The sequence below is a fragment of the Rhododendron vialii genome, chromosome 4a, assembly GCF_030253575.1.
Source record: "Rhododendron vialii isolate Sample 1 chromosome 4a, ASM3025357v1".
In the NCBI taxonomy this organism is placed as follows: Eukaryota; Viridiplantae; Streptophyta; class Magnoliopsida; order Ericales; family Ericaceae; genus Rhododendron; species Rhododendron vialii.
The window spans coordinates 41,236,689-41,258,753 of NC_080560.1; the positions used below are offsets into that span (position 1 = coordinate 41,236,689).

General features: G+C 37.7%; 2 protein-coding genes and 2 long non-coding RNA genes across 4 annotated transcripts; 3 read left to right on the top strand and 1 right to left on the bottom strand.

Moving 5' to 3' along the window:
- Positions 1 to 1,208: 1,208 nt before the first annotated feature.
- Positions 1,209 to 16,591, top strand: LOC131322102 (uncharacterized). The gene is made up of 2 exons (XR_009198692.1): positions 1,209 to 1,275; positions 15,079 to 16,591. It is a non-coding gene; the product is annotated as an uncharacterized LOC131322102 (long non-coding RNA).
- On the bottom strand, positions 1,528 to 9,778 carry LOC131322099 (uncharacterized). Its single transcript, XM_058353254.1, has 8 exons — positions 9,519 to 9,778; positions 8,422 to 8,563; positions 7,382 to 7,473; positions 6,038 to 6,134; positions 3,848 to 3,891; positions 2,684 to 2,772; positions 2,090 to 2,181; positions 1,528 to 2,010 (listed from the first exon to the last, which is right to left on the bottom strand). Exons 2-8 carry the CDS (start codon positions 8,437 to 8,439, stop codon positions 1,828 to 1,830), a joined length of 615 nt encoding a protein of 204 aa, XP_058209237.1. The 5' UTR covers positions 8,440 to 8,563; positions 9,519 to 9,778; the 3' UTR covers positions 1,528 to 1,827.
- A 994-nt stretch (positions 16,592 to 17,585) lies between the features above and the next one.
- LOC131322093 (transcription termination factor MTERF9, chloroplastic-like) lies at positions 17,586 to 19,314 on the top strand. The gene has a single exon (XM_058353247.1). It carries the CDS (start codon positions 17,867 to 17,869, stop codon positions 19,022 to 19,024), a length of 1,158 nt encoding a protein of 385 aa, XP_058209230.1. The 5' UTR covers positions 17,586 to 17,866; the 3' UTR covers positions 19,025 to 19,314.
- Positions 17,742 to 21,819, top strand: LOC131322101 (uncharacterized). The gene is made up of 3 exons (XR_009198691.1): positions 17,742 to 17,830; positions 19,344 to 20,938; positions 21,147 to 21,819. It is a non-coding gene; the product is annotated as an uncharacterized LOC131322101 (long non-coding RNA).
- The last annotated feature ends 246 nt before the right edge of the window (positions 21,820 to 22,065 follow it).

Genomic DNA, 22,065 nt, shown 5'->3' on the forward strand with positions numbered 1-22,065 from the left:
CACGTTGCCGGAATTAATTAACAGTCGGAAACTCCTTGCTGGAAAGGTATTACCATTGATATGTTTAGTGTTGAATCTGCTTATGATTTGTGTACTTCTGAAGACAATAACCAGCCCTATTGGGCTTGGATTTGGGAATTGAAATTATCACAAAAACTACCAGGGTTTCTTTGAATCTGTCTTCGGGGAAGATTTTTGAACAATCAACCAGGAGCATTAAGAAGATGCCTCCTAGATCCGTTGGTAAAGCAGGTAATGAGCTTCTCATTTGGCGAGTGTTCAAACCCCACTCCTACTCTCCGTTCCCCTAAGATAGCATAGATTATGATTTTCTTGGTTCAAATAAAAAGAACAAAAACAAAGGGAATTAAGGGGCCTAACTATGGACCTCATTTACTTTAGATTTTATTTTCAGTGAGGAATATCTAAATCATCTATTCAGAACTTGGGTTTGCTACAAAGATATCTGGACTAAATTTGGTATTATTCAGGTTCTCCAGACTAAATTGCCTTGTTAAATTGCCTTTTTCTGAGGTATACGATTGTTAAAGGGAAAATGACGGCCAAGGACGTGTTTTGAGTAAAAAATGTGTATCTCCAGCCTTTGCCCAAAATTCTACCCAAATTTGAATAAAAAATGTGTGAAAAACTCTATTTGGATAAGAGTATCTCCAATGTTAGAACCCAATCTTTACCCCCAAAAAAGCTTTCAATGGCGGTAAATAAAAGGGATAAGATTGAGGGATTGGGAGATGCTGCCAAGCAGAGGTGCTTGGCAGCGGTGCCGAGCGCATCTCGGCCGTCCAAAAGTGTTTTGGATGGCCCGGATGTAAAGGTACCGAACGGATTTAAAAAAAAAGAAAAATAAAAGGAAAAAGATGTTTCGATTCGGGCCGTTGATTCCAAGATGAACGGCCGGATTGGCCGCTCGGCAGGGGTGCCGCTCGGCAGATTGAGCCTCCAAAGAATTGTTTCGAACATGTGGAAAGGAAGAGAGAGTTTTAAAAAAATTCTTTCCTTCGTTTGATTTGAGATGAAAGAGGAGAGAAAATGGCAAAATAGGGTTATAAGAATAATATAACTTCCCCCTTCATTTTCTCCCGTTTTTATTCTCAAATATTTTCCATTCTCTTCCCTCACCTTCCACAAGTTCCAAACAAAACATAAAAAATGGGTCTAGGCATGAATTTTTCCATATTTTGGTAAGATTCGGATACAAATATGGGAATGTCATTGGAGATGTTCTTTGCTCCTTTTACCCAAAGAACAAAAAGGGTTTAGTTGCTTCCGATTCAGCTGCTTTTTGTAAACTTATTTGTCTAGAATTTATTTTGGTACTTATTTTTTACTTCTTTGTATTTTTTTAGCTTTTTGTTGTAATTTTCTAGATTAATCAAGACTAATCGAAAAAGTATAAAAATATGGACCGATGTTGAAAAAAAAAAATCCTATAAGATGACGCTTTAAACAAAAATCAAATAAGGCAAGCCAAAAGATTCAACATTAGCGCAATTTGTTTTACTGGGGAGGACATAGCTCGAAATAGTTTCCATTGTTTGAAAGTCCTGCATAAGGGGACCATATAATTGAAGCCCACTTTGCTGACCGTTTGTACTGTTGTGATTGAGAGGGTAGAAATGGAAATCATGTCATGGATTGAAGCAGTATATCTCTTTGGAAAGATGATTGGTTTTAGAGAATAGTCTGGTCTGGAATATCTCCAAAACATATTCATTGCAATTTTGAGGTAGTAATTTTTTTACTCATAAAACCTCCAATTCTTTAGCTTTAATGTTTTCCGACTCTACATCAACAGGGATATGGATATTACAAAGGCCTGAAGCTACTATGGAAGGGGAATACAGCAAGGCCATCATTCTCATCTTTAAGGAGCTCAAGAAACAATGGATCAGCTACAGCCATCGTATTGCTATCTTCAGATTCAAAGTCTGGTCCTTCATCCCCTATGGTTGATCCAGTGTACGCTTCATCCATGAGTGCAAGCAGCATCTTCATCCACAGAGGAGTTGTCAATTGCAATACAAGTGCCAACCATTTTTCATATATCTTCTTCAGTACCAAAAACAACCTCAGGAGCCGCACTCTTCTGGAGTGAAGCTATGCTGCTGCCAATCAGTGATCCTGAGCTCCGTTCAACCTTTTCCAATGCCACTACCAATACTGGTGTAAAGAGCACAAAGGCATCAGTTACTCATTTTTCTCTTCACACCACGCAATCTGTGAAGCACACATATTCCTATCATAAAAAGCTAACAGCTGGAAGTTGATCAAGCCACATCAGCAATTTCAAACAGTACATTGCACAGCATTGCGAACAATACCTAGGTGCTAGGGAAGCCGAAAAAATAGGAAAACAACAAACATCAGCTATATTCTATTATAAACAATCATTACTCGCAAAGCGGAGAACTGTCCAATTTTTCGCTCATTCGAAAATCAACAAATTAAAATTTGGGTCCATTTTGCAGGTTTTTTTTGAAGTTTAACCTCTTTCGGTTGAGGCCTTTCGGTATATGGAACCATTTGACAAGATCAATGGATAAGAGTACAAAATTAGTATTGGCAGCTGATAGAGTATCCACAGGTCCAATTGGTGAAATGAGTAAAGAGTAGATACCATCAAAGAAAGAAAAACAAAACAGCAGAACGTAGAAAAACTCACTTGGTAAGTCAACGAGAGATGGGAATAGAGGAAGAAATGACCCAGGCGACATCAACGATGGAAACACTGTTAGGAATAATTTTTCTAATCTGCTTTAGAAAAGGGGGGCAAAACATATGAAAATTAGTAATGCCCTTCACTGTTGATTGAGTCGAAACAAAGTGTCTTAAAAGCAATTTGTATGACTGAAGATTCTAATGATTTGAGTCATCAAAAATTACAATTCACTCCTATTTGCTTCAAATCATATCACTGTGTTTGGTTTGCAGTTTTGAGATTTATTTTTGAGATAAAAAAGTTCAATCGGTTTGCATATATTTTTCATCTTTAGTAAATTTTTTTAATATTTTAACAAACTCTGTTACTTTTTGAATAAAGGTACGCTATGTAGTATGTACATTCAAAAAGTATAAAATAAGTAAAAATTTTGACAAAAAATACGGCTGACGAAACAGTCAAAAAATTTGGAGAGATTATTTATGAGAGAAGAACCAAACAAAGTGATTATTTGGCAACATTTCCCCCCCGCACGGCCAGGAAATACAAATGAAATAAGGATGAAGAATTCAGTATCGGCGACACCGCAATATTTCAGACCGTAATGCCTGATGCATAAGTAAATATCGGTACCTGAGGTACAGAGTCCTGTGTAAAAATTGGTACCCAAGGTACAGAGTCCCGTTATGTGACGGCCGATATACAGAACCCTAGCTCATGTTTAAAGGAATTAACTATCAAAGTCACAGACACAAGACTAATATGCTGTGCTGTCTTGTCAAGTGCTAGTCCCCAAGGCCAATCGCCATCCTAAAGAAACCCAATCAGGGGATCACTTATTTAAGTTTACTTTAAACAAAGTTCACATGCAAACCCGAAACTGCCAAATCATAATAACACACACCTCAACTCCTAACTTCCCCAATTACATACAGGGAAATTCAGATAAACTCTGTAGACGCTGACCACCATAATAACGGATCTAAAGTCTTTAACTCAACTTGTTTTGTGAAAGAACAATAGAAGATGTGTTGATGCTCCTCTCATCTACTTTAGAGAAGGATGATGCAGTGATAAAAGCATAATACTTCTATATTATTGGTTACCCCATAATCTACTTGTGCCAACTGCCAGAAAAGAATGATAAGAATGAGATGAAGAACTTACTTCTCTCCATTCCATGCAATGAGCTTAAGCATTAATGGAAAAAACTGCAAACGCAACACAAAGATTAGGAGGAGGACAAGTTCCTACCAATTCCTACATCCATGTTCAAATGAACAAAAGTTCAATATGATCATGGAAAAGATAGAAAATGAACTTAACAAACCAAAAAAATGGCAACAAACAGATGCAAGTACATTAGTAGGATGTGGTGCTTCTAAATTAGGACAGAAGACCAGATAAGACTAATGCATCTACCGGTAAAGAACAAACTGATTCATGTTGGAGGTACTGCAAAAAACAAGGGCAGGCAGAAAATTCGATCAATCATTAACCAGGTGAGGGCGGTGAGGCAAAAGATTATTGCAGTTTTTTCCTGCTTTATAACAGCAATCCATTCGGGACACCTATATCAGTCATCAAGCTGCTACAAAAGGGCCCGATTCTGAAAACAAAAAAATTAGTCAAGCTCCTTTCTCATGTTCGAATAATAGTTCCAATGAATGCCGAAGAATCCCTTTCATGTGTGCTTGACCGACCGGGTGTTAATAAATAAAGACTAAAAACGCGTCCCAAGCGTAGGACTCTCGACCAATGTAGCACAATAATTTCGGAAGTACCGGAGTCGAACCACAGAGACGGACGGACGGTGTTGACTCAATTGTGATGAACTTTAGTTTAATCTGGCTCTTAGGTAGCCACCCTTTGTTTGATTGATTGATTTACTACCTAAATCACTGAATTGATTTAATTAACTATAAATTTAAAGGAGAGTACAGCCGTGGGAACCCAGCGTCTGCAACTAGCCTAACCAATATTTACTCGGGACACAATTATTCAATTCACTGATCTCAGAATAAGGAAAAAGGGGTTCCTAATAAATGCCCACCACTTGTCACCAGCTCTCATGCGCATTTAAAATCTGATGATGCCTGGGTTTTGTTTATTAGAAAGGGATTTTCTTTCATATCCCAAAACTGTTGGAAAAACGAATTAATTCGTACCCGAGGTAAAACATTGATTAAACTAGTCACAGGACGCCTTCGTCCCGTGGCTGCACCCTGGGGAACTACTCACGCATGCTTGAAATAACAGAAAATAAAACCCTAGATCGAAACATGATCATCTATTGCAGAAGAGACGGAAAAAAAAAATAAAAGAAAGATCCACGTAGAATGGATAATAACGAACAACTTTAATTAACGAAGAAATTCGACAAACGTTACCAGAATCCAAGCGATTGAAAGAAATAGTGCAGAAAACTTAAGAACTGAGAGAAAACAAAACAACGTTAGTGAAAAAGCTGCTACGTAAAAGTCTGGAATGAAAAATCTACCCTAAAACTAACTTAAAACGAGGTATTTATATTAATCCCCGTTAAAAACAATAAAAATCCTAAAATTAATCGGAATTGGAACCGGCTTAACCCAAAACGTCAACGTTTTAGGCCCTTTTTAAGCCCCTCGGTAGCGCTACATCACTTTCCTTGTAGCGCTACCGAACCCCTTAAAATGCTGACGTCCGTTGACCTAGCTTTGGCCAATGTTCTCTCTTAACCTTTAGGTAGCGCTACACCAAAAAGGGTGTAGCGCTAGCCAACTCTCTGATCACTTTGTGGACTTTGCTATCCACTTCTGAGCGCTATACCACTTTCTCCTGTAGAGCTCACGGAGATTTTGATCACTTCCTCTCGAGTTCTACTTCAACACTTAGTCTCCAAAGCCTTCCTAGCGCTCTAACTCCATCATGGTCTTTCCGAATACTTCTCATTAGCGCCAAAACATCTCAATTTCCTGCAAATCAAGCTCAAACACAAAATCCAACCATGTGCACGTATTAAATGGAAAATGAGAATTAATAGCACGTCTAACGCGCTAATTTCCCTACTTAGGCGCTTAAATTCATGAATTCCACGCGCCTATCAATGTGCCTCAGCAGGGATTAGCAGATTAAAAAAAATTACAGGAGTAAGAAATTACAACTATTGCACTATTCACAAATAAGAACAGAAAATAAGTCCAAGAGTTTCAAATTAAAAAATAAATCCAATTGTTGCATCACAACATAACTTATAAAGTAAACAAAATTTCTCCAAAGCAGGTCTCAAAACTTAACCCCAACATTTCATAGCTACAACAAACTCTTTTTTTGCAATTCACGTCAGCAAAGACAAATGCATATGAAATATAACACCTGAGGGAGTAGTGTAGGGAAAGAAGTGAGAAGTTTTCTCTTGTTCAGATTCAGAAACTCAAGTGTTGCCTCTGCAACAACTGCGTCTGCAAACTCTCTGTAATCAAATGTTGCAAATAGATTGGCATGTGGTGGGTATCGAAATTCCAGTGTACAAAACAAATTTAAACCTTTACTCACATAAGAGTATCAAGCAAATGCAATGGGGCAGCTAGGATGAAAGTTCTACCATTAAATCTAACTATATATATATATATATATATATATATATATATATATATATATATATCTTAAGAGGAGAAACCGTTTCGAGACGAAACCCTTCCCCGCCTGATTGGAGGGTTCAATACGACAACAATACCTACATGTTTTTTTTTTTTTTTTAATCTTTTTTTGATCAGCATAAATACCTGAGAATCGTTTACTAGTGTCCCTACAAGATCCAAAAAAAGAGGTTATCAACTTCTTCCTGATGTACCCCATCAAATATCCCAACCACTTGATCTGGAAAGGCCCTAATACATGTCACTAATGGCAGCAGATGATAGCATCTAATCCTGAAACAACACTATTGAGCAGAGCATCAAAGGTTACCATTCCATTACTCTTTTAGCAATAACGTTAGAAACAACAGAGTGAGACAACTATTGGTGTTCTATTCATCATTTCCATTGCATAATCTGTGAGTGGGGGAAAAGGATATTGTCAGTGCGAACCTTGGAAAATGTAAAACGGGAAAAGAAAAAAAATATATGATAAAGCTCTGTTCAGGCTCATCTAAGTACCACAAACACCTCACCTTCAACTCAAGATGTGCTTTGCAGAGTACATGAACACAAAATCATATTTAACGTTTTAAAAGTCTGAGAAATTAGACAAAATCACAATCTATGGCAATTTTCTAACATCTGTAGATACTCCTCCACTTGCTTCTCAAATAAGTCAAAATATGTTGATGAGATTTTCAGCAAGTGGAGTGCTCACGCACCTCAGCCAACACTAGGCATACCCAGTGCGCGCACAAAAAGGAAGGGTTTCGTAAATTTGTTCCATTCATCATTTATATACGTTCTTAAGTCATTGGAGAATGGGTGGCACCAGGCAGTAACCTGGAACTTTCTCCTTGGACTCCCTACATTTCTAAACCGAAAAAATTCCTTGCTTTGTATTCTTCACTCTCTCCAAATGTAATTATTTGCTATTATGCTCACAACAGTAAAGAACTTTGATTTCCAAATAGTTCATGTGATCCGTCAAAACAAAAAAGACAATCATTGACAGATGAAAACATAATATCCCGCATATATAAATTATTCAAGATGCAGAAACTAAACAATTTTATACCGGCTCGAGCAGGAACGAAAGAAAGTACTCAGACTAGGATCAGCATCATGCAAAACGACCTCTCCAAAATCAAGGAAAAATTGAAGTATAGCCTGAGTAAGGAAGCAGAATAATAAGGAAATGGCTACATTAGTGTACATGGGAACTAAAAGACAACAGCAAAATCAAGCACCAAGAAAACTTCAATATTTGAAACAAAGTAGTAACTATTTAGACGATGTCTATAGGTAAAAGCACATAGTATCTTGCCTCTTAAAAGTACAATTCAACAAGTAGACGAATCCCATTGACACTCTGGTTGTTTTCCCATTCTTATGTACTTTCCGGTGTTTGGATTACACAAAGCAAGACCAATACTTTTTGCATCAACTAGGTGTAAAACGACTAATGCAGTAAACTTCCAGAAGTCCTTTTCTAAAATATACCAGATCATTTTACCACACGACACTTCTTTCTACCTAACATCGCACCTCATGGAACTGGTGCACTTGATTTTCTTTTGTTCGCTGATTTCTTAAATGCATCTTAATCAGTTTACAAAAAATGCAACTTGATTATTAGATCCTTTTTTCTTTCTGGAAATCATTAGATCTCAGCAAACAAGAGGATAACAAAGCTTCTGCCATAAAAGGCTTTACATGAAATGTATTTCCCCGAGTAAAACATTTAATTAACAAAAACAAACTTAGGCATTATCATAAACATACAAAATGGAATCAGTACAATAGGAAAAGAAAAGCATAGAGAGAGCTTCAAAGAATACGCCACTCAACAAAATCTCACCCTACCCCTTTGCCTCTCAAGTTTTTACAATAACAAAAAGCACATAATAAGGATACCAAAATACTAGATCAGAAGTACTGGAAAGTTAAAAAAAACCTTCCAAAATCCATCCATATCTGCAAAAGCGCCTAAATCACCTCAGTTAAACATGCAGAACACAACATACAACTTAGGACGTATAAAAAAAACCGCCAATATGAAATTCTGAAAGTAAATTTAAACTATTGACAAGGAGCATATATCAAAAAGATGAATACCAAGTAATAGAAGACCATTAGAAGTTCGAGACTGAGAAATTGAAGCCACTGAGCGCTGAAAAATCTTGTTCAGCTGCGGATAAACCCTAGCTATCAAATCTTCAGAATTCTCAGCTTTACACAGTTCGTGAAGCTTCTTCACCTGACCACACAAGATAAATCAAGAAAATATGTTAACAAAAAATGTAAGAAAACAAAACTTTTAGGATGTGTTCTTCCTAAGTTATTGTTTTGGTATTTTTTCAGTATTATTTACTTCTCGTAGGTTTACCTTATCTTTTGTAAACAAAAAAGTTCTTTTTTTCTTTTTGGAAAATGCTTGCCTTCGTATAATATGTAAAACGTGCTTCGATATCCGAGAAAAAGTGAATTGATATCTGTGAAAGTGTATTAGAGCATCCACAATGTAATAATCAAAATCAAAAGATTGTTAAAGTTAGCAATGTGTGCTTAAAAAAGTGCTTACATTATAATAATCAAAGTTAGCAACTCCTAACCAATAATCAAATTTGGGCATTTGAATAATCAATAGTAACAATGTGGGACTTCACATTGCTAACTTTAGCAACCCTCTAAATGAATAATCAAAAGCTGACGTGGCAAGTTTTGATTATTGACTTTTGATTATTACATTGCGGATGCTCTTAGTATCCATGAGATAAGAATTGAAGTCCAAACTTGTTTGACATTATTTGTATATATTATCCTATGCGGTTGCGCCTACTAGGTAGCCGACCCCAATTGATTAGGACACGGGGCTCCGTTTGGTTTGGTTTGGCTGCACCTACTAGGCGGATGCTAGCAAGACCCTTTTTCTTTTGCTCGACAAATTTGGAAAAAGTTAGACGCCACAAAGACAGCTATTTTGATTTTTTTCTCTGTGAACTTTTTTATTTTTTCTGTCCTTTTGATAGAACTAAAATTTTACCTTTTATATTCCAACAAATCCAAGAAGGCAAGAATTAGATAATTAACATGAATTCAGAAAAGACAAAGAAAAATACCAAAACATTAATTTAAGAAGAGCAGAACCTATGCAATGTGCACAGATATGAAGACATGGTTGCAGAGAGAGGAAGACGGAGAGGGAAACAAACCGAATTTGAGCAGTGAAGGATCGGAAGCAGGATCGCTGGCAAAATTGGAATCTCTGGCCATAGAAGATATATAGGGTCCTGAAGTGTAAATCCCACTCTTTGTCTCGTTCGACCATTTTTCTAACCGAATCAGAATGGCTTGTCTTCTTTCCTAGCGATGGAATCGGGAGAGTACAGCTCCTGTAATTGAGAGAGAGAGAGAGAGAGAGAGAGAGAGAGAGAGAGAGAGAGAGAGGTTGCAGATCGAACCAGCGGGAAAGAGGTGACGAGAACAGTTGTTTACTTGGGGCTGATCTGATGGGCTGGGCTTACGCTTCGAGTCGAGCTTTTCTTGAAAACGACGTCGACCTAAGGCTCGCACATCAAAAACGACGTCGCCCGTAACAATTAACACTTCGCATGTCTAACCTGAGAAGTCCTTTGAAAACCATTTTAGGTAAATTGTAATCTCACTGGGACTTTTCTCCACGATCAAAACTGTTCATCCCGTAGATATTGTCAAGGAGATAAACTGCGATGAAGATCATATCAATCTCGTTCTTTTTGGCACATAATCTGAGAGGATTGGAGTGAATTTTTTGTTATGAAAATAGGTTTGGGCGTACTGTATCGAACCCAGTTTAGCATAAAACGACGTCGCCCGTTTCTATTGAAACAGTGTAGAGGAACTGCAACGGTTTGTTCAAAATTGCGAGCTCGTTCTGGTTTTTCTTCGTGATCGAAACAGTTCATTCCGTAGAGATCGGCAAGAAGAAAGGCCATAGTAGAGTTCATATTAATTGGATTCTGATTGGCACATAATCGAAGTGGATCGGATTGAATTTGTTTTTGCGAAAATAGAATTGGCCACACTGTATGAAATCCATGTTATCAAAGAAAACAATAAAAAAATTCACTCCGACGGACGAAGGGACGCGTCCCCGACGACGGAGAGGTTGTTCAGTTCAGCTGAGCTTTCGGGATTTTCACTCCATTGTAGCAACAGGTAACTTCTAATCTTCAATCCTTCAACTCTATCTATCTGCATAGCTTGCTAATTGCTAATTGTTCCGTGGTCGCTTGAGTTTTCCTTAATCTGTTGGTGATCTTTCTACTTCTATTAATTGAGGCAATCGTCAAGTATTTAGCGTATTACTGTACGAGCTGTTGCGAGCGCTGGATTTTGATCAAGATTAAGGTTCTTAGAATGGAAATGATCACTTTCAGTTTGGACTTCATTCCTTTGAAGATACTACCTTTTTGTGTGAACTTCCAGTTTTCCTTCTACATATTTAATATGGACAATACAGAAGAACAGAGGTAGGGGCGAAGCCTTCATGTGGTGTAGTTTATGAAGTTACCATTCAGTATAGAATTGTATCTTCATTTTGAGTTACCCAGAACCCAGGGGAATACCCTGATTCCTTAGTTTGTCCCAAAAAAAATTTCTTGAAAGTGTTTGTCTGTGATCGCCTGCTTGGACTTGAAAACAAAAATATCGCTTTTTTTCTCAGTTATGAGTAGCAAAAAAGTATGTAGTCATAAGTATGTGGTATAGCATTCTGTTGAGGAAGAATGCTGTCAAGTTTAATAAGGTCAAGGTAAGCTATAGACTAAGGAGTTGGTCTAATGGATGAGACGCTCCCTCTCCCTCTCTTCCCTCCAAAAAACCCACCATCCAAACCCATTTTCATTTAGTGCCCCCATAGTCGGCATAAACGCCGGACCCTGAAAAACTCCTCCTTTCAAAAGCGGGAAACTCAGTGTCATCACTTCTTGTAGGTATGGCCACTTCTTCGAACTATCTTCGCATTTCCCTAAAATCCTATTCCTTTGCAGTTGTTCTTTAATCTTTACTAACCCTAGTTTTCTTCGGTTCCAAATTTTCTTCCTTACCCTAGTTGTAGTTTCAAGCAACTGAGCATCATTTACATATCCATATTTTGGGCGATATTTATGGCGTGGATTCTTATTCTCAAATGTCCATTACTTTGCTGATCCATAATATTTCTTCTTCCATTGTTAACTAAACCATGTAGAATTGTTTTCATTGATTCACTTTGTTGTGGTTTCATATTTTGATTTGTTTTTTTTTTTTACCTGACTAGATTCTAATTTGTTCTTTTCATGAAAGGGTGCAATTTCATTCTATAAGTGTTATTATTGAACAATAAAAATGAGCATGCCTGGTATGAAATTAGCAATGAGTGTGAATAATTTAAAAGCTTAGCCCACACTACTCCTTGAAATCCAAGTGTTAAGAAGAGGAAAACAGGGGCCTTATAACCAGCACAGATGGGACATGTCCAGGCGATGTGGGTCACATTCCAACACATCCTCTTGGACCACAACTCATGGCAACCGGACAACGGTCCACCAAACAAAGGCCCAACCAAGCTTTGATACCAAGTTGAAAAGCTTAGCCCACACTACTCCTTAAAACCCAGGTGTAAAGGAGAGGGACATTGGGGCCTTATAACCAGCACAGATGGGGCACAGGCGATGTGGGACACATTCCAACATCGCCTGGACATTGGACTAGTCGCGAGAGATGTGGCAACAATGAGATATGAATCATTGGCGGGTTAATCCCAGTAGAGATATATAGAGATTCGAGAATGATGTTATCTTACCGTATACTCGCGATGCAGGTCTAAACTGCTTGTAACACTGCTTAAAAGAAGCTTAGAAAATCAAATCATTCCAGTTTTAGATTTTGTTAAGGATTTGATTGGATCCGAGGAGAGAACATTATCTGCTATTAAACAATCTGCGGGGCTGGTTTTGGTTGATCTCGAGACTCGTATGGCACCCCACGTTGAAATTCTGCGAGAGGCCGGAGTGACAAATGCAAGAATCACGTTCATGTTGATGTTGATGCACACACCTAGAGCATTCAGGACGCGTTGTGAGAGATTTATACAGATTTTGGAGGAGGTAAAGGGAATGGGTTTTGACCCTTTGGGAGTGAAGTTTGTTTTAGCAGTTATGGTGTTGGTCAGTATGAGTAAACCTGTGTGGGAGAAGAAGATTGAAGTTTATAAGAGGTGGGGTTTGTCTGAGGATGAGATTCTTGTGGCTTTTGTGAAGTATCCGTGGTTTATGATGGTGTCTGAGGACAAAATCATGAGAGTGATGGACTTTTTGGTTAATCAAATAGGTTTAGAGTCTTCATTTGTTTCAAAAAGGCCAAACCTTTTATCATTGAGCTTTGAGAAGAGGATTGTTCCGAGGTGTTCGGTTTAAAAAGCATTGCAAGCAAAAGGTCTGATTAAGAAAACTGATTCTGGCCTAGTAACAATCCTTCAGTCTTCTAAAAAGTTGTTCATAAAAAAGTTTGTGAACTTGACTAAGGAAGAAGCTCCTGAGATATTGAAATTGTACAAGGAAAAGTTGGCACTACCTAGATGATTAAGATACAAGCATGAGATGAGAATGGACTGGTTAATACATTAATTGGACGTGCAATTGTCCTGTTATTTGCTTCCTTAAATTTAACTTGTGTGTGTTGAATTCTCTCCTTTTGCATACACTTGGCCGTGGAACTTTTTAACTACTTATTTTGTAGTTGATATAGATTTCAGATTTGGTGATTTGCTTCCTTAAATTTAACTTGTGCGTGTTGAATTCTCTCCTTTTGCATACAACTTGGCCGTGGAACTTTTTAACTACTTATTTTGTAGTTGATATAGATTTCAGATTTGGTGATAGTGTTGTCTAAAATTCAACAATTTAGATTTTCAATTTGGTCATTTTGCTAATGGTGTCATCTTGGTTTATTTAGAAAACAAAGGATGAATCTGCTTTCTCATCAAATAAATAGAATTATTGTCTTCCATTGAGAGCATACTCAATGAAATCATTCTTCCATAACTGTGAAATCGCTGTGCAATTCAAGTTTCAACTTGTGTTGGATAATTATGTGATGTGAAATAAGTTGCTAATGGGCTTCTAGTTTATATTGCGGAATATGGTGAATTATATGATGCAACTTTTGTTGGATAATTTTTTTTCATGATATTTTTTAATGCAGGCTAAATTGGTTGTTTTGTCCTTCTTTATTTCATCAAATGTGTTTGAAGCTGGAGGATTGCAAGCAATCTAAATGATAAGTTAGTGAGGTGAAAGATCCCGACTATGAGCCCATGAACATATATTCACTGTCAAATCAACACTTATTCTACTTCGGTCAAATCCACCCCTATTCGTCATCCCTCGCATCCATTGATCAAACACCAAATCAACACTTATTCACTGTCAATTACCTCATAAACTCATGTGGGTTTCCCCTTGAAAAGGCTATAACTGCATCAAAGTTCACCAATTTCGAAACCCCAGAAAAAACCCGACTCTGTTATCTTGTTTAACCACGGCTTCACCAAAACCCAAGCCTTAAATGTCATCAGAAAGGTTCCCCAAGTCATTGTGTCCAATCCAGAGAAAACCCTTTTGCCCAAACTCAAAATTTTCAAATCTAAAGGATTTTCAATCACAGATGTTGTCAAAATACTGGCAACAACGCTTGAACTTCTTAAAAGAAGCTTAGAAAACCAAATCATTCCAGTTTTAGATTTTGTTAAGGATTTGATTGGATCCGAGGAGAGAACGTTATCTGCTATTAAATAATATGCGGGGCTGTTTTTGGTTGATCTCGAGACTCGTATGGTACCCCATGTTGAAATTCTGTGGGAGGCCAGAGTGGTAAATGCAAGAATCGTGTTCATGTTGACGCACACACCTAGAGCATTCAGGACGAGTTGTGAGAGATTTAGACAGATTGTGGAGGAGGTAAAGGGAATGGGTTTTGACCCTTCGGGAGTGAATTTTGTTTTAGCAGTTAACTCGTTGGTCACTGTGAGTAAGCCCGCATGGGAGAAGAAAATTGAGGTTTATAAGAGGTGGCATTTGTCTGAGGGTGAGATTCTTGTGGCTTTCGGGAAGCATTCGTGGTTTATGACGGTGTCCGAGGACAAGATCACGAGAGTTATGGACTTTTTGGTCAATGAAATGGGTTAGAGTTTTCATTTGTTTCAAAAAGGCCAAAACTCTTATCATTGAGCTTCGAGAAGAGGATTGTTCCGAGGTGTTTGGTTTATCAAGCATTGCAAGCAAAAGGTCTGATCAAGAAACCAAAACTGGCTTGAAGGTGATCATGGAGTATCCTGAAAAGATTTTCTTAAAGAAGGTTGTGAATTTGGCCAAGGAAGAGGCTCTTGAGCTATTGAAGTTGTATCAGGAAAAGTTATCACTTGCAAAATAATTAGGATATGGACATGAGATGATAATGGAGTGGTTAAATATTAATGTACCAGTTGGATATGCAATTTTCCTTTTATTTAGCCTGTGGGTATTGAATTTTCAGTTTTTTAATACATGTGGGAGATAGATTGAAACTTGTTGTCAGGAGTCTAAAGTTCTAGTCATACTTCTTCGTTCCTGTGAAGGGTTTTGAAGTTCCACATTGCTACGTTCAATTCTCCATCGCATTGTAACGATTGAGGCTTAATGCAATGTACCATCATCTTTTCATGTGAGTTGTTTGGTCTTAATATTTTTCTTTATTAGTTTCTTTAGGTGGCAGATCTATATTTTGGGATATTCGTTGTCAATTCGGTCATGTTGCTGATATGGCAATTTTGTTTCATTGTAACAACACATGCATATGGTCGAACATATTTGTTCTCTCTCTGTGTGTTTGTTAGATTGCTGTGAAATTTAGGTTTCACTATGCTATTGGCTTCCAAGTTCATCTTTTAGAACTATGGTGAATAGTGAATACTCTGAATTTTGTATACTGTGCAATATTTCTGCTGGATGATTTTATTGTACTTCTTATTCATGTATGCTGATTGATTCTTTTCCTTTTTCATTCCCCTTTGTTTAGGGACTACCAAATATGACTGATTCTTTAGGCATGCTTAAATCATGATAATGATGGACTTTTTTTTGTCACTAAATTGGTTTGGGACTTTGAACTGGCTCAAGGAAGAAACTGGTGACCTCTTGAGGTTGTATAAGGAAAAGTTGGCTATGGCAAATTGCAATTAATTGATTTAAGGAAAAGTTGGATATGGATATGTGGATGCCAGGGGATTGGTTAGTGATGGCCCTCTGAAATACAAACCTGAATCATCTAGTTTTTGACACAATGGGGCAGTCATTTGAAATTTTCTGTTCATCAGGAAGTTTGAATTTTCTGTTCATCTGATGAACGTAAGTGGAAGTTCCTCATTGCCGAAATGAATTAACTGTCGGACATTCCTTTCTGGAAAGGTATTACCTATGTTGTGTTGAGTGTTAAATGTGTTTGTGAGTTGTGAACTTCTGAAGACAATACCCAGCCCTACTGGGCTTGGATTTGGGAATTGAAACTGTCACAAAAACTACAAGGGTTTCTTTGGATCTGTCTTTTAGAAAGAACGTGGAAATAGAGTCTGATTTCGCGCATCGTGGCTGTGATTATGGAGGCTGATGGATCCTTTGACAACTCTACGTGTGGGAACATATTGAAGAATGTCGAGTACTGATGAAGGAACTGCACAACATGGTTTGAGGGAGGCTAACAAGGTGGCAGATAAACTTGCCAAGATGATGTGCAGCTCAAGACATTCAAATGGTGTCACTGACCGGCCCCCCAGATGAACTTATGTAATTCCTCGGGATAAGGCAGTTGGAATAGAATTTGGAAGTCTTTGAGCTTAAATTTTTTTTTCCGCCCTGTTCTTTTTGTTTTGATTTTCGCAGCAGCCGCAAAAAAATAACTTGCCAATATGTAATGGTTGATGATTGATACAGTGTACCATCACCTGTTCATCTTGGTAACTTGTCCTGGTGAGTTTTTCCCTTCTTATTTTTTTCAGCTAACATGGAGTTTGGATCTTGTAGCCGACCCCACAAGAGGGTAATGAATCATATAGCTGGCTCGAATTGATTGGAACACAAGCCGTAGTTTACGTTTGGTGATAGTGCTTGTCTCGCGTGTAACAATGCTAGTACATTTCATTTCTTCCTTTTGCTGATGGCGCCAATTATTCCCATTGTATAGACAAAACCGTTAATGTTTTTGTTCATCAAATAGAGTTGATTCGTTGTCTTTCATCTAGACAATGCTACATATACTTGTTCTTTCTGTGCATCTGTGATGCTACTGTGAAATCCAGATTTTGCTCCATTCGCTATTGGCTTCCAAGCCCTCTTTGTTTACTATGGTGAATTCTTTGGTACTGCGTTCTTCGTCTATTTCATCGAAAGAAGAAAGAGGGTATTATTGTCCTCAAATTCCAGATTCGATGTCGTATAATCTTCCCATCTGCTGACATATATCAATTGTTCAGACCATGAAGATGGAATTTTAGTTGCCCCAGATTCCTAACATGCTTTGTAAGGTCCCCATCTCTCTCTGTAACAAATTACTTCCCCCATCAATGGTGATGTTCAAGAAAGGATTTCACCAACGTAGCACCCGCGAAGCAAAATACCAGTGTCCAACATTTAATCTCAACATGTCATGATTTTTTTTAAATATTTGGGGCCACTCTGGGACAATCTGATTGTCCCCAAAGTGTCTCTAAAATGTCCCGAATTGAATCAAAAAAAATTTGCATGTGTTAGTTTTTTGTCAATTTTTTGAGGAATATTACTTCGTCATGATGAAATGAATCTAAAAAGTACGAGTAAAAAATTATGACCGAAACTCAATTTTTTTGAATAAAGACAAAAATAAGCTAATAAGTCAATTTTTCTTCTTTATTCAAAAAATTGAATTTTAATCGTAATTTTTAACTTTTTAGATTCCTTTCGTCTCTACGAAGAAATAATTCTTAAAAAATTAACAAAAAACTAACAAATGCAATTCTTTTAAAATGAAAACAATTTTTTTTTAAATAATCGAGGACAAGGGCTGTTAAAGAATATAGGAACGAAAAACTCGTTATAGTTTTTAAGAGAAATTGCCTGTTTTTGAATAATAGATAATAAAGATATCTCCAAAAAAAAAAAAGGCATATAACAAAGAAATTGGTTCAATTTAGATTATTCACCGCACAATTATTATTTAACTACGCGCGCATATACAAACACTTTACATATGTTCACATCTTTGGTGGAATCCGTATATATTAAGGATCGGTATGGTGTGTTCGAATTTCAATTTGAATGTGACACGATGACCAACACAACGTGTGGTAAAGTGATCCGGGCATATGCGAAACTGAATAATTTTTCCACCCTTCCCTGGAAGGATCTAGGGTTTAGGGTTTTATTGTACTGCTTGCCAGGTATTCTTGCGGGAGGGAGGGTTCTTCAAACTCGTGAAGATTTCCTCTGCTGATCAGGTCAGTAACTGAACATTCTTTGCCAATTTTTCTGCAATGCATAATATAATCGGCAATGCGTTACACAAAGTGAGATCTGCTATCAGGAATTCACCAACCCACCATTTCTACTTCGATCAATTCCGCCCCTTTTCATCATCTCTCGCATCCACTGATCAAACACCAAACCGACACTCGTTCACTGTGAATTACCTCATAAACTCATGTGGGTTTCCTCTTGAAAAGGCCATAACAGCATCAAAGCTCCTCAATTTCGAAACCCCAGAAAAACCCGACTCTGTTATCGCATTCTTCCGCAACCATGGCTTCACCAATACCCAAGCTTCAAATATCATCAGAAATGCCCCCCAAGTCATTGTGTACAATCCAGAGAAAACCCTTTTGCCCAAACTCGAATTTTTCAAATCTAAAGGCTTTTCAAGCGCAGATGTTGTCAAAATACTGTCAAAGACGCCAGACCTTCTTAGAAAAAGCTTAGAAAACCAAATCATTCCAGTTTTTTATTTTCTTAAGGATTTGATTGGATCTGAGGAGAGAACGTTATCTGCTATTAAACGCTTTGCTGGTCGGCCGCTTTTGGTTGATCTCGAGTCTCGTATGGCACCCAATGTTGACATTCTCCGGGAGGTCGGCGTGCCAGATGTGAAAGTCGCATTCTTGCTGACGCGCCAACCGAGAACATTCATGACGAGGTGTGACAGATTTAGACAGATTGTGGAGGAGGTAAAGGGAATGGATTTTAACCCACTGCGATTTAACTTTGTTGTAGCAGTTCACGCAATGAACTCATTGAGTAAACTTGCTTGGGAGAAGAAGTTTGAGGTTTATAAGAAGTGGGGTTTGTCCGAAAATGAGATTCTTGTGGCTTTTGGGAAGTATCCATGGTTTATGACGAAGTCTGAGGACAAGATCACGAGAGTGATGGACTTTTTGGTCAATAAAATGGGTTTGGATTATTTGTTAGTTGTTAAATATCCACTATTCCTATCATTGAGTTTCGAGAAGAGGATTGTACCTAGGTGTGTGGTTTATCGAGCGTTGCAAGCAAAAGGTCTGATTAAGAAACCAAATATTAGCATTAAGATGCTGAAGTCTACTGAAATGTGGTTCGTACAGAAGGTTGTCAATTTGGCTAAGGAAGAAGCTCCTGAGCTATTGAAGTTGTATGAGGAAAAGTTGGCACTTGCAAGATAATTAGGATGTGGGCATGACATGAGAATGGACTGGTTAATACATTAACTGGACATGCAATTGTCCTGTTATTTTCTTCCTTATATTTAACTTGTGTATGTTGAATTCTCTCCTTTTGCATACAATTAGGCAAGTGAAATTGATGTCGTAGAAAATGGTGATTATGGTGAATTGGACATGCAATTCTTCCTGAAGTTTATGTTGCGGAATATGGTGAATTATGTGATCCAACTTGTGTTGGATAATTTTGTTTCATACTATTTCTTAATGCATGCTAAATCGGTTGTTTTTTCCTTCTTTATTTCATCAAATGTGTTTGAAGCTGGAGGATTGCAAGCAATCTAAATGATCAGTTAGTGAGGTGAGAGATCCTGACTATGAGCCTGTGAACATATATATGAGTACGCGTGTACTGGTGCGATTCGGGTATGTCGATACGGTAAAAGTAAAACTAAGAAAATGGGTATGGGATGATAATGGAGTGGTTAATAATAATGTGCCTGCTTGACATGCAATTGTCCTGTTATTTTGCTTCCTTGAATTTAGCTTGTGGGTATTAAATTTTCAATTTTTAGTACACGTGGGAGATAAATTTAAATTTGTTGCCGATAGGCAAGGTATAGTTATCCGTTTTCATTCCTGTGAAGGGTCCTGAAGTTTCCGATTGCTACACTGAATTCTCTCTCTCTTTGTAACGGTTAAGGCTTGATGCAATGCACCATCATCTTTTCGTGTGTCAATTCGGTCATTTTTCTGATATGTCAATTTTGATTCATTGTGACAACACATGCATATGGTCAAACAAAGTTGTTCCCTTTGTGTGTTTGTTAGATTGATGTGAAATTTAGGTTTCGCTATGCCTATTGGCTTCCAAGTTCATTTTTGAGAACTGTGGTGAATACTCCGAATTTTCCATACCGTGTAATATTTCAGCTGGATGATTTTGCTTATTCTTCTTATTCATGTATGCTAATTGATTCTCTTCCTTTTAAATTCCCTTTTCTGGGTTAGGGACTACTAAGTATGACTGATTCTTTAGGCATGCTTAAATCATGATAATGATGGACTTTTCTGTCAATAAATTGGTTTGGGATCTTCATTTGAACTGGCACGAGGAAGAAACTCGTGAACTATTGAGGTTGTATAAGGAAAAGATGGCTATGGCAAATTGCAATTAATTACATATGGGTATGTGGATGCGAGTGGATTGGTTAGTGGTGTCCCCCTTTAATATAAACCTGACTAGCCTTGTTTTGAACACAATGGGGCAGTCATTTGAAATTCTCTGTTTGTAAGCAAGTTTGAGCTATCCGTTTTCCTTCCGATGAACGAAGTGGATTTCCACGTTGCCGAAATCAATTAACGGTCGCCTGTCGGACACTCCTTGCTGGAAAGGTATTACCATTTATATGTTTAGGTGTTGAATCTGCTTATGATTTGTGGACTTCGGAAGACAATACCAGCCCTATTGGGCTTGGATTTGGAAATTGAAAATTATCAAAATAAGTACAAGGATTTCTTTCGATCCGTCTTCATGGAATTTTTTTGAATAATCAACCATGAGCAGTAAGAAGATGCCTCCTAGATCAGTGGTAGAGCAGGTAATGAGCTTATCATTTGACGAGGGTTCAAACCCATCCCCCACTCCCCTCTCCCCTAGGATAGTATAGATTAGGATTTTCTTGGTTCCAATAAAAAGAACAAAAATAAAGAGAATTAAGGGGCCTAACTATGGACCTCATTTACTTTAGATTTTATTTTCAGTAAGGAATATATAAATCATCTATTCAGAACATGGGTTTGCTACAAAGATATCTGGACTAAATTTGGTATTATGCAGGTTGTCCAGACTAATCAGAATATCCCATGGTTTATTGGTGTGTAAACAGTCTCAAGAAAGTTTCTATAAGTCTCATGGTAATGTTCCTTGGAATGTTTTATTTACTTTCAACATCGGGCATTTTTGGTAATCTTGGAAAAAAGTAAAGGTTTTAAGAATTTTGGCGGTGATATGACTACTTTAATGTCTTTTATCTTCAAGTATGTCAATGAAATCAAGGAGGCTTTTAATCTGAATATTCCTACTAGATGCAGAAACATTAGATTAATACATGGTCTTTTCCAGTTGGTTTGCTCGAGCTGAATACCTATGGAAGTGCCAAGGGCAATCAAGGTGCGCGCAGCTGGGTGCAGCCGAGTTTTCAGAGACAAGGAGGTGATTCGGGGGTCAGGCTACTTCAGACGCTTGCTGAACAGCTCTCCTTTTGAAGCAGAATTATGGAGCATCCTGAATGGGCTTACCTCTATCAAGCAGCAAGATTTGAAAGAATGTTGAAATAGAGTCCGATTGCTTGCATCGTGGCTGTGAAGATGGAGGCTGATAGATCATGTGACATTGAAGAAATGTCCACAACTGATGAAGTCCCAGAACTACACCATACGACATTATTTAAGGGAGGCTAACAAGGTGGCAGACAAACTTGCCAAGATTGGTGGAGGTCAAGACCTTCAATGGTGCCAATGACAGACCCCCAAGATGAAGGAATTCCGCAGATCAAAAAAAAAAAAAAAAGATGGAAGGAATTCCATGCAGTTGTAATATAGAATTTAAAAGAACTTTAAATTTTTTTCTGTTCCATTTGTTCCGATTTCCTTTGAAGCAAGAAAAGAAAAAGAAATCGAATGACTGCACTATGTAATGGTTGAGGATTGATACAGAAATGACTGTCACTATGTAATGGTTGAGGATTGATACAGTACTTGTTATTTACCTAAGTTAATCATAAGATTCATAACCATGTCATGTAATCTTTCATTATCTCCACATTGTGAATCCAAGCACTCCTAGCCCATTGAAGAGCCATGATACCGGCCAAGACCTCCACCGTGGTAGCTAATGCAAAGAACAGAATTTCTACACTTGTTCAAGACATCTGCTCTGATGATTTGGTAGCGAACTAAATAAGCTGCCAACCTCCCTTGAAGCCTCATCCACTGAAAAGTGAAAAGGAAGACCCTTGATACACACGACGATTCCTGTTACA

Bases quoted from the DNA above. Each gene is read 5' to 3' on its own strand.
- LOC131322099 (XM_058353254.1), bottom strand. The intron at 6,135-7,381 runs GTATAAAATTGT...ATTTGATTACAG, and splicing joins TTTCGTTCCTGCTCGAGCCG to AGAGTTTGCAGACGCAGTTG. The intron at 2,182-2,683 runs GTGAGTTTTTCT...TCTTTACACCAG, and splicing joins ATCTCTCGTTGACTTACCAA to TATTGGTAGTGGCATTGGAA.
- LOC131322093 (XM_058353247.1), top strand. From the start codon at position 17,867: ATGCATAATATAATCGGCAATGCGTTACACAAAGTGAGATCTGCTATC.